The sequence below is a fragment of the Corvus cornix genome, chromosome 4, assembly GCF_000738735.6.
Source record: "Corvus cornix cornix isolate S_Up_H32 chromosome 4, ASM73873v5, whole genome shotgun sequence".
Taxonomy (NCBI): Eukaryota; Metazoa; Chordata; class Aves; order Passeriformes; family Corvidae; genus Corvus; species Corvus cornix.
Genome location: NC_046334.1, coordinates 3385678 through 3403493, shown reverse-complemented (window position 1 = coordinate 3403493; position 17816 = coordinate 3385678). Strand labels below are relative to the sequence as shown.

Here is a 17816-nt window from a genome sequence, read left to right as displayed (position 1 = left end):
ACAGCCTTTGTCAGTCTGTCACTGCTGAAATGCCACCTTCAGATGAGCAGGGGTAGGTGTTGTTCTTCATGGAGGACAAGTGCAGATGTGGAGTTCTTTGTCCATTAACCTCAATTAAAACATTCCATCAGTTGCTCATTAACAACATGGACATGACATTTTGCTGGCAAAGGTGGCCCATCCAGAGAGCTCTAATCTAACACTCTCTGCAGCACTATTCCTTTTTTTCCCCTTACAGGAATTGAGCTATTTCTGCTTTGAGGGGAAGAACCAAGAAACCTCCATCACCTGCCACTATTTTCTGCAGACAGTGAAGTCTTGAGCAGCCCTGATACAGAAGCACATCACATCCAGTTGTTTTTGACCCTCCTCTTCCATGTAGCCTATGTGTATGTTAAGAGCAGCCCATGCACTGAACTACCAGCATTGGGCATGTAATTAAAAGGGGGAAATGGAAATTAACATTTTTTACTAATTGAAAAACAAGAAAATATTTGTCTCTGGCACAAAAGCAGTGGTACTAAGATTAAGTGTCTTTCTTTTTGAGTAACAACACAATTAGGGCAAAAAGCACCAAAAAAAAGTATCCCTACTATGGCATTTACCTTCTCTCAGGTGCTGTTCCACACAGCCTGTGGCAGACTTCACCAATGAACAGATGAACATCACCTTTAAAACACCCCTTCCCCAAATCCAGTCACTCTCCAGATGTGCAAATATGGCAGAAGAAACAAGCTGTAAGCAAAAGGCAACTTCCATTGGCACTACGGCAATCCCCTGCTCAACACTCTACCAAAGCGAGGGAGTTCACCAGCCCCTCCAAATCTTCTGTGCCAACATTCCATGCACCAAAAGAACAGTTCCTGCCTACACAACAGCACATTGGAAACCACTTAGCAATTCCAAAACCTCAAAGAGAACAAACCCACAAAATATTAAGAAAAATATTTCAACATCAGCTTTGATAAACATGTTTAATAGTCCGCTACTTTACAGGACAATTATTTAAAAGCTGGGCTTCAAGAGAGAGAAACATTGAGACTTAAAAGCCAATTTTCCAAAATCCTCATGTAAGACCTTGAGACATAAAAAGTCAGGTTTGTTCAGCCTACCAAGAACTCGACAAGAAGCTCAGAGTTGTGATTTTGCTAAAAACAGACACTGTACATAGGGAAGGGAGTCACTGTCTTTCCACACTGCCCTGGATCAGCAACAGCCATTCCCAAATGTGTGCAACACCCGCAGGCAAAGCCAGCACTCAGTTCCATCAGTGTTCCTTGTCACCAGGCGATCATTTTTGGGACGCACACACCACCTCCCATGTGCAATCCTCCCTCCAGCGAGGTCACTGGGAGCGCTCTGCAGGAACACTGCTCTTCCCTCCCACAGAACAAGGTGTTACAGACACACTGGGGGAAAAGCCCCACTCACGGAGCAACCCAGACCTGTGCACAACTTCTGGGCTGCGCGTAAATGCACAACTTGCTGCTTTCCAGGAAGCACAACACACAACTCACAGAATTACCACTCTCCCCACTACTGACAAGAAAGGTGAGTGCATATACACAAATTAAAAATTAACCTTTTCCTATTCCCAGGAATAATTTGGGAAGTTTAAACCAAATAAGAAAAAATAGAATTCTATTTATTTCATTTGCTCCTTAGTTTCAGAGAAGTTAAAATAGGTGTCAGTACAGACACAGCACTTTTTCTTCCGTAAGACAGCAAACCTGCTGTGGCCATGCAACTCAGAACTGCATTTTGTGCCCACTCCACCATATTAATACAAGTCAATCCAAACCCAAACCTCCAAACATGGACGATGAATCCATGTTTTGGAGAAAATCAAGTTGAAAAGAAAGTCTCCACCTTGCAAGGTTCCTCAGGGGAGAGCAAGGGGGTCACTTCGGTCCTACCCGTGGTATGATGGGCTGGTGCTCTCTGCTGTGAGTTCAGTGCTGCCCGTGCAGGACATGGCCAGGTGAGGGGCTGTGCCAAATTGCAAGGCCGACTGTCTGCAACGGCGTGCACCAAAAACAATTGTAAAAGTCATCTAGTTGGAGTCCCCAGAGGAATTCACTGCAGGAAGAACAAGACTACAGAAAAGATTCCTAGACAAAGTGTAGACCAGGAGAAGCAGCCGTTACCTCCTCAGCGGGTGGGGAAGCCCCCTCGATGGGTCCCTCCACGGCCCCCTCTGAAGCCGCCCCGCTCACCACGGAAGTTGGTTCTGTTCCTCTCCCTGCCCCTTTCACCCCGTCCTGCTGAAGTCCCTCCTCTTCCTCCTCCCCTGGGAGCACCCCCGCCCCGGTCAGACTTGGACTTGGGTGGTGGGGACTTGGGCCGCAGCCTCTCAATCTCCTCGGTGCAGCCGGTCAGGTGGGAATTGGGAGCCGTGAAATACGAGGAATACGTTTCTGCGTTGAAGTTGCTGTTTGTGAGGGTGGGTCCCACCGTCAGCCAGCCTGGGGAATAAAACCACAGTCAGCAGAAGCAACAACAAACTTCAGGCTTCAAGGCCACTGTTGGCCTTTTCCCAGGAAATGAACACTCAAGTGACAGGGAGAGACACTTACCTACACATCACCTGCACTTAATGGAATGAAAAGTCACCTCTAGAGTTGTTGAAAAGTTAAGATTTCTGCTGGGTATTTCTAATGGCTTATTTTCATTTTCCAAATTTTTTTATTACATGTGGCTGTGGGAACATTCATGCTGTGCTTTCACAAGCCCTTACCCCTTCTTCCTACTTGTCCTTACACCACAACAGTGTTTTTAAAAAATACAGAAGTTCAACCAGACTAACCTGACTCTATGAGACACTGACAGAAAAGAATCCACCGACAGCAGCACTGAAGGGATACCTGAACAATGTGTCCTGATCCATGTATTTCTATGCATTTTGCATCATGCCAGATGCAACACCCACTTGAGACACTGGGTCTTCAGACACTGGCAATAGCACTAAGCTCATAGGGGTTGAAAATCAGTTGGAGAAAGAAATCACTTTTCTGAGAATTGTAAACATATGGGGGAAAAGGAATCTCAACTGGATTTTGTTATGCTCACTGAGGAATTAAATACATGGACAGGAAAAAATACTGGTTAACAAAAATCTTCCTTGTGGAAAAAATAATATAAATTATAGCTCTCATAAACTTTCCAAACAACAGTTCTGTGACGGACAGATCTTCACATGTACCAAAAATGTATCTCCTTGAGATCTGCTGTCTGACCTGTGACATACATCTGGAAACCTCTTTAGGACCCTGAAATGAATGTTACTGTTTGACCAAAACCAACGCAGCAGTTACCTGGTCGAATTGTGCTGTCCCTCCCAAAGAGGTGAAGCCGCCGTCGCCCGAGGCAGAAATGCTCAATAATGTGAAAAATCTCCACAGGTTTCTCTATGTTGCCGATTTCAGGCTCCTCTGTGATGATGAGGTCGATGTCGACGTTGGCGTGGATGAAGTCCCCATCGGTGCTGCGGCGCACGGTGCCCTTGATGCCCATGAGGCAGTGCTCCTGCACACATACAGAGCTGTCACCTGTCACACCCACTGCTGTGGCACATGAGCCCAAGGGACAGCAAAGGCAGTTCTAAGTACAGTACATCCCACTCTTACATGAGAGAAAAGCCTGAAGCATGAACTAGAGCAGAAAAGCTGGAACTACCAAAGGAGCCATTTAAGAACAAAGTAGAGCAGTACTTGAAGCTGAAGCTTGATAAACTACACTATGAGGTGGTATAACTCAAATCAAGGCTGAAGTAAGATATTTGGACTTCTTCAATTACAGAACTTTAGGCTGGAAAGGCTGAGAAGTCTCCACAAGGCAAATGAGAAAAAGGTGATGGTAAGAGCAAAGGAATAGTTATTAATTATGATTAATACCTGCTTTAGCATTCTGATCCTAACTTTATTCATACAATAATTTTCAAAGTTTTCAGTCATAAAACAGACAGTGGAAATAAGATGTACTTTTCATACTGTACCTCTGTTAACAAAGTAGCCCTCCAAATTCCCCTCAGGCTCCTTTCTAGAAGATATTACCACATAAAAACCTACAACCACTACCACACTGTCGGTGCACTCTCAGTCAGCTCATCAACATCAGAAGTGTTCTTGAGCTGTAACATGCATTGCTTTCCTTCCTTCTACAACACTGCAGACCAATTTAAGTGAGTGATATGTGGCATCCATGAATGAGGAATCACCATGATTGTTCCCAGCTGAAAAGAGGCTCCTACATACTCCTTTCAGAGCTCTCTTTCTGGGAATATCAATCTTGGATGAGTGATGTTCCCCAGGATCAAACACTCTGACTCACTAAGCGCCACCAGATGGCTCAGGAAGACAAGAAAGAGCATGTAATCATTCCCAAAGTTTGGAAAGGGTTTGCAGAGTTACTGGGTAAACATGAAAGGCACATCATCAGACCTATCAAATCTTTGCAGATGATGTTGCACTCATGCAACAGGGGTTTGGACCTGGAATTTACCTAAGTGGAAGGCAGAATACTGCTAAGCAAATCACCCACCAAGCCAAGCCCTCTCAATCTAGTCCTTAGGAGAACTATCCCAAACATTCTATTTCCATACCACACAGCATGTCACTCACAAATACCTGGGATCCTGTGACATCCATGGAGAGATGCCTCAGCCAAAAAGAACTGAACAGCATTTGCTGCTGTCACCACTGGCAAACACAGCTTGCCCAACAGGCTGTTTGTTCGGTCAGAGCAAACTCACTCCATTTTAGTGTTTATCACAAACAGTGACCTCAGCCCAACTCTGGCTCGATAAACAGAGGAATTCCCCCATACCAGAAACTATTTTTCTTTGTTAAACAAAGACATAAAGGCCCCCCCCCCCAAATCCTCCTGTGTTAGTTTTAGCCTTGCCTGCATGAGCAAACTGCACATATTTGCAACACTATATGCAATAAACACACAGTATTTATACTTATAAATATTTATAAGTAATACAACACACTTTCAAACAAACTTCAGATTAATGTAAATGCAAGTCAAAGAATGATTCCAGATATCCTAAAGGGAAGCTATACTCCTAACAATGGCCAATCTGAGACAGACTTGAGGATGTTTAATGCTAACGAATGATTAATGGATGAGGAAGGAGTCCTGAGGTTCACTGACATGTGAAATGAATAAATTGCCAGCCAGCTCTCTCTACTCAGTAAAACTGCCAGTTACGCCCACATATACCCAAGACAATTATTTATGAATTCAATTTGTATTTCTCCAAGTTTTTGAGCAACAGACATTTGAGTCTCAAATCAGAACACTTTTTTTTCTCTGCACCTCCTTCAATACACATCCTCCACAAAGCATCTTTAAAAAAATGGTTTAAACCAGGCTGACCCATTCTATCACTTGTGCTTTACAATCACCTCCAGGAAGGCAGGAGATGCTGTCTGAGCTCTGGTTCCCCCACACCTCTCTCTAGTCCAAGCTCTGGGCACACACCGGCTCGTGTGCATTTAGAACCAATAGCCAGTCTTCTATAGTTATTTTTCATTAATAGATTGATATAAAATCTACAGATTTAAAGACTTCTTTTGACACTGAATTCAGTCAAATTCTACTGCTAAGTTTAGTTCCATAAAATGTGCTTTGCAGAACAGAACTTGGAAGTCTTCCTGTTGGCTTTCTCTCAAGCCTGTCAGCAATACCAGGTGTGTCATTAGCACAGAGAGACAGAATGGAAACAAAGACGAATGGAGCCAATCCTTTACCTTGGTTCTTTGGAAGACAGCCTTAGGGTCTAGAGTCTTGGTCTTGCCAGGGTTGTTCTTATTTGTTTTAATCCAGCAAATGTCCTCACATCTTCTGTAACCCCATTTGCGCAGACACTAAATATTATAAACAAGTAAACCAGTTCACACTACATGAAAACATCAAGTAACCTGAACACTCCCTTAGGCACTTGACATTTCTTATTCAAGGGCTGTCCAGCTACTACCAACCTGTCTATGACTAAACCCAATCCATCTGGCCAACTTCAGACCGAAAAACGGCTAAAGCAAACAGATCAGTAACCACAGGCTGCCCTTGAATGGTCGTTTGTGAATTGTTTTCGTGGAAAGCACTGCTCGAACTGAATAAAGAATGCTTCAGCACAGCAAGAGCCAATTAGGAATTCTTATTGCAGCATCCCCAACACAAGCAGCGTTTCCCTGGCCTGCAGAAAGATGACAATTGTATCTCAATTTATGCAACAGGAGGACCATTCTCCTAGCATGAATATTTTTGGCAGAAAACTCCTGAGACTTCTGTTTAAAATGTTGTAACTTGGCAACCTGCTCCTGTGTCAACATGCGTACATCAAACCCAAGACCCCATGGAATTATGCTTCCTCACGGAGTCAATGCCTCATCTGGACATTAACACTATCTAAATAGTTAATGCCATTTAAAATCACATATCCTCTAGCACAGTAACAAAACATCCCTCAGTAGTTAGGGCTGAGAATTCCATACAGGGAAAAGTCAAAGATAAAAATAAACTCTTAAGTCTGTCCCTGATAAATTGAATTAAAACAACATCTTACCACTCGGCCGAGATCCAGACCCTCGCCTGAGCCACACCACAGAAACACAAATGACCTTGGGGCTGCAATTTCTTCAATTTCCAATTTCATGATCTAGTAATAATAAATGCAATGTAAGTGTTCCTGAATTAAATAAAAATCACCAGTTGTATCAGGATGAATACTGAGTCTTGAGGCTTTGTCACAGAAACCATCAGGAAGCACACCTGGGGGCATGAGGGAAGAAGGGAACTAATTCCTTGTTTTGCTTTGCTTGTGTGCATGGCTTCTGCTTTCTGTATTAAACTGTCTTTGTCTCAAGCCGTGAGTTTTCCAGCTTTTACACTTCCAATATTCTCCCTGATCCCTCTGGTGGGGGAGTGAGTGAGTGGCTGCCTGGGGCTGGGCTGCCAGCTGGGGTGAAACCATGACAAACAGAAATTCTACCTGTACAAAAAATTCTAGGCTTAAAAGACCAATACAACCCACATGATCTCCTCCTCAAATCTCTGCTTCATTTTATCATTCCATTGGCAGCAAAAGTATTTGATACAGAAGCCATAGTACTCTGTTTCTTTTCCTCCCCGTAAGGTTGTGAAGATGTCCTAAAAATCCCAGTTTAATTCCTATCACTACGTAGGAAAGACATTCTCTCCATTTTCACTTTCAGGAAGAGCAGCCAGAATTTATGAGGACAGGGGTTCAACAATGACAAATGAGTAACATTCAAGATGAAATAACTTCGGATGCAAAGCATCTGTTAGTCATCACAAGTTGAAAGGATTCATCTCTAACTTGCTAACACATCAAATCAAGCTTCATTCAGTGCCACTCCAAGGAAAAATAATGCAGTAGGAGCCATTCTAAGAGGATTTAACTCCAAACCAGGAGGATGAGTCCTGCCTCCAACACTTCCACTTTTTCTGTTAGGATGGAATGTTTTTTCCCTGGCAGCACCACCAGGCACCATTTAAAAAAAAATACAAGAGAAAGACTTCCATGGATGAGGTTTATCTATTTGGTTAAGCTTCTAGGGACTATAACTGGGGTTTGACCATTAAAATTTCCTACCCAATCAGTACTTGGAGAATGGAGGAATGTCGGTAAAGCAAACTTACCTATACTTTTTACTAGAAGACCAGCATATTAAAAAGCATGTGTTAAGAATCTCAAGAACTTCAAGAAAGAAAGGAATATTTTCAATGGACATTCGGTATTTCAACAGCAAAAAACCGAACAGAAAGCTCAGGGAAGGTAAGGGCAGAGAGAAAACCCACTATTACTTGGTTTAAGTTTTCAGCCAGGCTCAGAGAGAACAAAAAGTTGTATTTACTAATTTAAACCCTGACACTATTTGCTTAAACAAACGTATGAAATGTTCTTCACAGCAAAAAAGGTACTTACATCATCCCAGGTCCAGCATTTTTCATTGGCAGTAATGCCAGTCTCTCGGTAATATTCTTCCAATGGTGGCTCCAGGAGAATCACATCAAATTTGGACTTCAGTTCCCTAATATCAAAGGCTTCCAAGTCTGCTTGCAAATACCTGTTTAAACAGATGATGCCAGACTGCTTGGACAAGGTGCAACAGTGGCCTGGGAACTACACTCCACAGAGCACTTTTGTGCAGCCAGTAAAGAGCAGGGTCTCCTGGGTGGGTTGTACACCTCAAATGCTCTAAATCCAGAGGAGATCCATTACACATCCTCACTTAATGGAGGCTGGATGCTATTGCATTGCATTTTTTAAGCAGTCTTAATAAACACTTTTTAGGATTCTAACTTAGCAAGCAGTAAACAGATGCCCACACAGACTGCACAACAATACCTAGTAGAGGCTCACTGCACTTTCTGCACACCCGTGGACTACAATAGCAGGAAACATAAGCATTTAAGAAGCAAACACTCACTACCTGGCTAACTGGGAAAGTGGCATATTTTAAAAATTATTCCAAAAGTTCTAAATACTGGAAACATTGTTACTCTGTGCATAGTATAAATGTATTTCTCTATTCCTGTACCAAGTAAAATTCCCCCCCAACACTGACTTTATTAAATACACACTCACACAGACTTATGACTCTCCTCCACACCTGCACACCACTCAGTGCTCTATCACTATCGAAAAATTACACTGTCTCCCCCAAATTCCTTTAATGTTAAGAAAGCTGATCAGCAGACCACCACCCTCCCCTTCCCAGAAAGCGTGCGGAAGAGATTACTACTCCCCACGTGTACTCGGTGTTGTCAGAGGGCAGCATTTGATTACTGTTTTTTCCACCCTCTTGTACTTTATGACCAAGAATGCCAAAACACACCTAGGTTAAAGTAGCAGCTTGAGTTCTGCAGTTTGCACTCAGTTGTTCAGACAACTATTTCATGGGGTTTTATGTGACTATCATTAAATAAGGTGGGTTTCTGTGGTACAGATTAAGACTACTGCACATGACAAGCATTAGGTTAAGTTCAGAGAGGTTTGAATCCCTGGAGTAACATGCTGCATACACTGAGGCTGTGTCTGACATTCAGCAAAAGCTCCAAGTAATTCAAAGTCCATAAGGATGTATGACTTCCACTCAGCCTAAACATTTTTGCCTTCAACTCCAAAGTAACATGTGATTGATGGATATGAAGATAATAGCTGAACACTATACAAAACAGCTGGTACATGAAAAAATAAGGTTATATTAAGAGGCCAATTCTTTAAAGCTGTTCTTGTTATCATATACCACATGATAACATGAGATTCACCATGACATGATGTTCTTTTAGTTCCCAAATTAAAGCCTGCAGCCAAATGAGTTGACAATTTGCTCTTAAAAAAATCAAAGCTTTAGATACTATAAATAATCACATGTCGGAAAGAAAATCTAGTTTATACACTATATTAAACATCTAGATTAAGCTAACAAAAACAGAGTGCTCTTATTCTTCTATGCTACAATTAATTTGTATACACAAACAGAAAGAGACAATGTAAATTCTACGCAGGTGCTGAAGATAGAGATTTGCAAAGCAGACAGCTAACTTCAGACAGGTCTGGAGAAGAAAGGCATTTTCCACAAGAACACTTACATGGGAGGAGTGTTAGATTTAGATATCAGCTCATCCTTCAATCTGATGAGCTCTCTAAGTTTGGGATATTCTTCAAACCTATCTGCTAAGCCTAAGAAGAAGAAAACATGAAGTTAACAACTACTTAACAGAGTAAATCTGTATCAGTTAAGCATTGTCCAGTATTCTGAATAGGTCTAAATGTTAATACGTAGCCTCATTTTAATTTTTGTTAGAACAAACCAAACCCTTTAAAGCAGTTTTTTGTTCAGCACTTGACAAAAGCCTCCTGCCCTGCCCCAGCTAATTAGGGCTGTTACTGATGCAATGTCTATGCTCTGATCTTCTCTAGAGCACTACAGTGGATCAGGAGTTCACAACTCCAGTTACCAGAAGGAAACCACCTTTCATCTAAACTAAAAGTGCCAGGATGATGAAAGAAGTTATTTTGGTTTTCCCCAATAAATAAATTTATATTGAGATCTAATTACCATTCATTTACAGCATACTCTGTGTAATCTTTGATGACTGTTTCCCAGGTGGCACTTGGGGCGTGGCTGGTTCCCTGAGGTAACCTTTACATTAAGATTTGGTGCTGTGGTGCCAGTCACGAAGATCTGAACACATGTTCCTACATTTAGCTTTATGAAGTCAATTTTCCAACCTTTCATGTGTACAGAATGCTAATTAGATCTTCTGCAGCAAATGTTGTAAAAAGGAAAATACATTTGAAGTATATTTTTTTCTCCCTTAGAGACAATGGGTTTGCTATTGCCAGCAGCAGGTTCAGCACAAACCAACAAGGGGCCATTCCTGCTTCGACTTTAGTAGGAGTTACTTAAAACGCTTTATGTTCATTTAAAAGTACAACTTGAAATGGTGTTAATCAATTGGAGAAAAAACCTCACCCAAACCCACAAACCCTTCATCTCTCTCCTTATTTTAAATCAAACTTAAGTCCCAATCCTAGGATTGCAATGATAAAAGCAAAGTTCTCAGTACCTAACCTCTACTACTCATGCATAAAACACCCAAAAGCCATTTTCATCCTTTTCCTTAAATATGTAACAGCTTAAAACTACTACTGTGTTCTCCTGATTTCCACCACTGTGCTGCTTCCAGCCACTGTGAATCCAATACCCCTGGGCAACAGAGACAGAAGCCAGTTATCAGCAGCTAAGCAATAGATGTAAAAGAATTTTCCATCCAAAAAAGCCCAAACTAACCAAACCCAGAGCCACAGGGACTCTCCCTCTTTTCAAACAGTAACATCAGAAAGATATAGTTGGGTGTTGTGGAACTACTTGTTTTACTTTGGGCCGTGTCCAATGACACGTAGCACCTCAGCAGAGTTTTGACCATGGTGTGGAGAATGTGTGCTCACCAAAGTGCAGCTCTACACACAGCTCAGCCCTGTTAAAGGTTCACGCCCAGCTGCTGCTGCTGTGTTCATCTCCCCACCAACACCTGCATGAGCATTTGTCCTGTCCCTCCCCCACTCATTACACAGCAGAGAAGTCATGGCACACAACATGGGCTGCTACTCTCCGTACTCATTTCCAAGAACAGTGTAGAACTTTATCCCAACTACATAAATGGGAAGCCCAAGTGCTTTTGAGATAAAGATACAACTGAGTCAGAACAGCCCATTTTTCTTAAAAACCATCCAGATGTGTTTCACAGAAGCATTCACAAAATATAGAGAAGAATAAACTAAAAGCCTCTGGAGGCAAACCAAACCTCTTTGGGCTGCCGTCTACAAACACAACCCACTTGCCCTGGCAATCTTACACTTGATAAAATACAGAGAACTGCTGCATAAAACTGCAGAGGGAGATGTCTTGCTTCTTTTAAAAACCAAATGCTAGGCACCTATTCTGGGAAACAGGACCAAACTGTGCCTTAGTTTTAGCAATTTTAAATTCAGGCCCAATGTAGCATCATTTCAGTAGCAAGTTAAGATATGTCTGGATACACGTAAACTCGAAAAACATCCTCCTCTAAACTTGGGCATTCTAACGAGCTGTCAGCAGTTACCTCATTTAGCTGGGCAACATTATCCATACTGCTTCCTGCCTTAAATGTCAGTATTTTCCATGCTTTACATGCTTAAGAGGCAATACAGCCCAGTACACAGGTGAACTGTAAACTTCCAAAGGTTTCAAGATCTGCTTATTAAACTCATCTACTTTCTGGACTCAAAAGAGCTTAGTTTGGGAAAAAGATCCTCCTGGTGAAGTATTTTCCAGTAAAACCAAGGGTAAGAGCAGCCTTAGCAACAAGGACCTCCTAAGTAATTGAAAATAAAGATGTCTAAACCAATATGTATGCACACTGAGACAAAAAACTAGGAAGTGTTTGTGTACCTGCACTTCCCAAAAACTGTAAGGAATTAAAAAAGGGAAGAAAAAGAAGTGCTATTGAATAAAATGAGTTATCCTCAAACAGTTACTGGCTGTGACATACCAACGTCTCTGATGAAGTTCTGAGGTCTGTGTCCTGTATCCACAAAGTGCTGGCAGTAATCGTTGTGTGGATTTAAGCTCTGAGTGCCCTGGAGAACAGGAAGAAGTTCAGTGAGAGCAACAGGAGGTAACTGGACATACACAGACACGCTGTATGTGTTAGCCTGATAAATCAGCAAGGAGCAGATTATCTTTTCAACATGCCTTTTAAGTTCCACTGGTTAGACCGTCCTTTTAGTTCCAAATCAGGCCCACCACTCCTGCAGCTCATTGTGGGCTGCCTCAGAACAATGCAAACACCAGTTACAGACAGATCTTTCACAGGAAACTTCTGTACTTGTGAGTTCCAGGCTACTACTTCAGCCTTTAAAGCTGTATTTCAGCCCCCATCGGCTGCAGAAACAGTTTAACACACCTAGGCCAGCTTTGATGACACTTCCAATTGCAAAAGCAGCTCACCTTAAGAAAGGTACTGGAATCTTTGTAAATCTCTTCTTCATAGGGCAGGTTCTCTTCATCTTGCTGCAGCTCTACCTCATCCTTGGAAATAAAGCAGGGATTACAAATGTGCATACAAGATCGTGCTGTTTCTGTCCTTTCCTTAAGAAGCAGAATCATAACGAGAACTGGGCTGTCTACAAACAGCAGATCCAGCTCCAGTGCTGGAGGGCGAAAAAAAATTATCTATTCCCCAAAAAGTCTGCACTTCTCTCACCAGCTCACCAGAGGAGAGTGTTACTGGGAAAGGCCTCTGAAAGAAGAATAAAATAAGAACCCCTTCATTTCCAGCCTCTGACAGTGCCTTACAAGGTGTAGAACTTTTCATTTTTGTCCCACAAAACTTTCACTCCTTAGACAGAGACAAAGTATATATTTCGTTGAGGTTCTTCTGCAACAGAACTTCTGAGCATTTATATCCACACAATCATCTCTTATCTTCCAGCCTTAGCAAAGTCCACGCTTGGCAGAAACAGGCTCATGGTACATGTCAGTATTTCACTTGGATTGTCCTTAAATGTAACTTTAACATTCCTATTCTATAGCCCCAAAATTTACATAAAATATATCTAGAGAGCCACCAACTGTTCATTCAAGAGATTTCTGGGATTCAGAGATCTGTTACACCGATGTACTCTGAGCATCCAACACAAAACTCAGAGAGAATAGAAACTCAACTTTCTGCCTTCCCACTGATCCTGGATCAACCCAGTATACAGATTTATAAAATAAAGAACTACTAAATGATATAATTTACCATAGTATTACAGCTGTATTTACCCTATGCTACATAAGCTGAGTGCAGAATAAAAAATTAAGCGTCGTCTCTCCCAATTTTGCTCCCTCTAACTGTAGAAACCTTTAAGTAAACTTCTGTTATTTCCAAAGTGGAGCTTTGAACCAGCTTCTGAAATGCCTGATGTGATAAACAGGTCACAGCTTCCCCTTCTCTATTCAGGTGATGAACTTAGATACACAGCAGTCATTTTGCTTGTCTGTTTAACCAGATCAAAACAAGATTACTATCAGAAACAGCAAGTGTTTGCAAGGAAAAGAAATGTACAGACAAGCAGCAGCAAGTGTTATTGAGGCCAAAAAAAAGCTGAAAGCTTGAGTTTTACTAAAAACTGCTTATGCCATCATAAGTTACACCTGTTTCCCTCTTCCATCTTTCTCTAAATCTTGCCCTTCTGATGATAAGCACCAGTTAGATACCCGAGTCATCCCAGTTCTCTTTATACCTTCATAAGTGATTTAAAAAGTCTTGTGACCACAAACAAAAGCCCACACCACCACCTTTCAAAGGGAAAGGACACAGCCACAGCAGAGACAGAATGACAGCAGCGGTTACACAAGATACTAGGTTCTTGTACATTAATTATCTGTGTTTTCCAAAGCATCTGGTATTAAGTTGCTGAGTTAGGGAAACAGAAACTACCCACAATATTCAAACATATTTTATTTCAAATGACTGGAGATACATGTAATTCATGATTCAACCAAGTAAGCTTTTTTCAGCCTCCACAACAATGGCATGGAAGCATCCCAAGCTTGCAGGCCTCTGCTTGCAGAAACAAAGTAGAACAGGGCTGTCTCAAATTAGGCTGGCAGACAGCAAAAAAGAACCACAAGTGGCTTTGTACTCCACACAAAGTGAAAACTCCACAAACCAGACACTCATACAGGTTCAAACAATGGAGTCAAATCACCTGGGGAAGGCGAAGGGTGGAACATCACGCAAAGCTCCCAGAGGGTGGTGAAAAGCCTGGCAGTAGCAGCAGACACTCTAATCCCATTATCTGTCACTTCCAAATACAGACTAGGGAGCTCAATTAACCCCGGGACAACTGTTACAGTTCCACAAGAACAAGATTATTTAAGGAGTTCTCCAGAACCACAACTCAACTTTCTGACTTTAACATATACATTATTCACTTTTCCAATAGTTTCATCTCTTCCCTATTGCCCATCCCCCAAGGCTGGCAAGGCAGAGCCAGGCTCCAAGACTGGAGTCAAGCTGCCAGTGGGAGCTTAACAAGCAGCGCTGCTTCCCGCCCTTTGTTCTCACATCAGCCTGAGCCTTATGAAGAACCACCACTATAAATTTACACTTATTCTACAGAAAAACCAAAAACAGACCCACAAAAGAAACAAACAAACAAAACCCCACAAAAATTAAAACACATTGGTTTTTTTCTTTTTTTTTTTTTATCAGATGTTCCTACATGCCTGAGAAAAGTAAAATACTTCATCTTTTACCTCAAAAACTGCCCTCATACAGGTTCGAGGGCACATTCATTTCCACCAAATCTGAAGCCAGGGCAAAAAAATTTTCAATCACTGCAGAAGACTTACCTGATCCCATCACATAGAACCCAACTCTGCAAGTCAGGGATATAGAGACAAGTCACTTCACATCAGAAATACCTCTGATTTTCTGAACAAAACGGGCAAACTTGCAAGATTTGCCCACAATACTATTAGTTAAGTCTATTATTGCTTTTGTCTAAGTTGCATTAAACACAAAACAATAGGGCTTGACACCTTAAGGATCCAGATTTTTGTATGAGTTCATATTACAAGACTAAATTTAAGCAGGTTCAGAGTGCTCAGGAAAAAGTTACATAAATGCAGATGGAATTTTCTTATCTGCTTGCCAATAGGGAATTAGCAATGCCTGCAGGAAACAGCTGATGACTCCACTATAGATGTTCTACTCTGGGGTTTCAAGTTTCTTATGTCTGTTCGTGTGCTCAACTAAACTTTATCTGAGCTACTGTCATTAAAATATTCTTCCATTTCAACAATACAGAAAAAGTCTGGCCACTTGCAAGTGGTTACAGCCCACCTCAGGGTAAGTCTTCTCCACGCTGATTAGGAAAATCTTAATGATAAGACTCATGTGCTTTGCCAACCCAAGTGACTTATCTGTATATACTTTACAGGTAATTAAAATTTAGTTCTTTAACCATGTACTTGGCAAAGAAGTAAAATAAATTGATAACAACCTTCTACCTGATGGTGACTTAATTTCTTTACTAAACAGGATGTACAGACTAATACTTATCATGTTAAAAATAATGTCTGGTCCTTTACAGAGAGACTTTCAAAATCAGTCATCAAGAACCATCTTGTCATACACTAACTTTTTGGTTTACTAAGGTAAAAGACAGACATTATTACAGAAAGATTACAAACCTGAACACAAATGTAACACAATGAAGACTTCGTATTTCAAAAATTACTGGTTTTAGGCATTCAAGAGAACAGCAGACACTGCACTATTTCATAAATACACTGACATTGATTCTATTTAACCACAGAAGCAAGGTTACTAGAAGATGGAAAAAAGGGAGGAGGACATACCCTGCAAACAGATCCCAAAGCAAATCTTAAAAGACAGCTGTATCATAATCATGCCTTTAGAAGAAAGCTGTCAAATAGCTTTGGGATGAGCATTTTAAAAATGAAGGGCATGGAGTTTGACAAGCACTCACTCTTCAATGACCTTGGAGGCATTTTGGTTTGTTTTTTTTAACCTAGCTCTTCCTGGGCATTTTGGACACTTGAAGAACACCCCAAACCATGCCTCTTACTTCAATTCCTTCAGAATCCTTTGTTTCTTCCACTGCATTCCTTGGCACTTCACAGACAGGTCAGAAGCCACCCTCAGCCTCCCTTGTCTCATCCCATGGCCCGTGCCTCCTGTTAACTGCAAGCCTCCCTTTCAACACAACAAAATTCTGGTCAAGATTCTTTTTGTGTGTGTCCAAGGCCACACACATTTTACCACTTCTTCCCACAGCTGGCCATGGCTCGGTGCTATTCCCTGTGGGTACTAACACCTAAGCCTGCCTCCTCCTAGGAGCAGCACTAATTAAACCTCCACACATCGGGGTTCAGTGTGTGTACAGCTCAATGCACCTATGTCACACCTGAGGTGAACCACGTAGCATCTGTGTCCTCCCCTCACATTTCTGCAGTGGAAGGCATCAGAGGAGATGACACTGTGGAACACATATATTAAAGGATCTATACACATCACATTTATTTTTATATACACACGTATTTTCTAAGTATCTCAAGGACACAACACCAGAGAAAAGTAACTTTTCCTCTTTTTCTTACCTTATATTCTTCAATCTCTTCTTCATCAGCTTCTCCCTCATCTGGATATTTACGTTTTGCATTTGGTGCAGAAGTATCATAAGCAGCCCTATGAAGAGCCAAAAGTCCTCATATAAAAGTTTCTGTCTCCAAACAAAATTGTTCAGGAATCTTTGATAATCTGCCTTGACTGCATGTTACAAGTCTGAAACTATTTCAAAACATCATACATGATACTCTGTCAGTGTATTTGAGTTCAGCACAACTTATTAAGGACAGAACTCTTCAAAAGAGTCATTCCCTTTTCTTTCTCATTTTTCTGCTCTCAAAAATACAGTTTATTTTAACCGAAGTGGTACATCTACAGAATTAAGCTTTCCCTTCCATTTCTCATTTTTTTCTGTTCTAAAAGGTACAGCTTGTTTTACTCCAAAGCAGTTTGTCTACAAAATTAAGCCTGTTCACACACATGTGAGAACCGATAAGCAGTAGCTGCTCTGTCGTAGACACATCCGCAGTTCCATGAGAACTTTCAAACTAAACTTCCCTGAACTGCGCTTAGCAAAAGCATGAAGGCTCTGGGGCAACACAGATGGCCCATTCTAAATTCAGATCTCGGTTTTCCCACACAGTACGTTTTTAACGCCAGAAACAAAAGTCAGCCTATATTTCGAAGCTGCAGTTAGAAAGGTATAACTAGACCCTACTCCCCTTAGTCAAGGCGTTGATTTGACTAATTATTGCATTTTCTTTCACCGAGTGCAATCACATCGCATTTCCCGGGCCTGTACTGCTATCGAGCCCCCAGTTTCGCACAGCCACCGCCCACCGATACCGACCTGCAGGTCTCCCTGGTTTCCGCGATCTCCCGCTGCTCATCTTTGCTGTTGAGCACGGCGCCGATGCTGTCCGCGTTCTCGGCCCCCAGCTGCAAAGCGGGGAAACACGAAGTCACGCCGCGGTCCCCGCGGTCCCGCCCCGCACACGGCCCGCCCCAGGCCCTCGCCCCCGCAGCGCCCCGGTCCCTGCGGATGCTCCGGGCCGTACCTGCTGCGCCAGGAAGCTGGCGGCGGAGCTTCTGTCGCTCGCGGATCTCCTGCAGGCGGCTGTTCATGGCCCGCACCGGCCCCTCGCCGCCGCACT

General features: G+C 42.1%; 1 protein-coding gene across 1 annotated transcript; it reads right to left on the bottom strand.

Annotated features, from left to right (window-relative positions):
* Positions 1 to 232: 232 nt before the first annotated feature.
* On the bottom strand, positions 233 to 17793 carry METTL14 (methyltransferase like 14). The gene is given in 12 exon segments (XM_010406424.4): positions 233 to 2465; positions 3315 to 3525; positions 5757 to 5873; positions 6572 to 6664; positions 7955 to 8096; positions 9625 to 9715; positions 12070 to 12157; positions 12528 to 12608; positions 16695 to 16782; positions 17513 to 17601; positions 17721 to 17732; positions 17734 to 17793. Coding segments are annotated over 12 exon segments (1380 nt in total). The 5' UTR covers positions 17788 to 17793; the 3' UTR covers positions 233 to 2151.
* Positions 17794 to 17816: the final 23 nt, after the last annotated feature.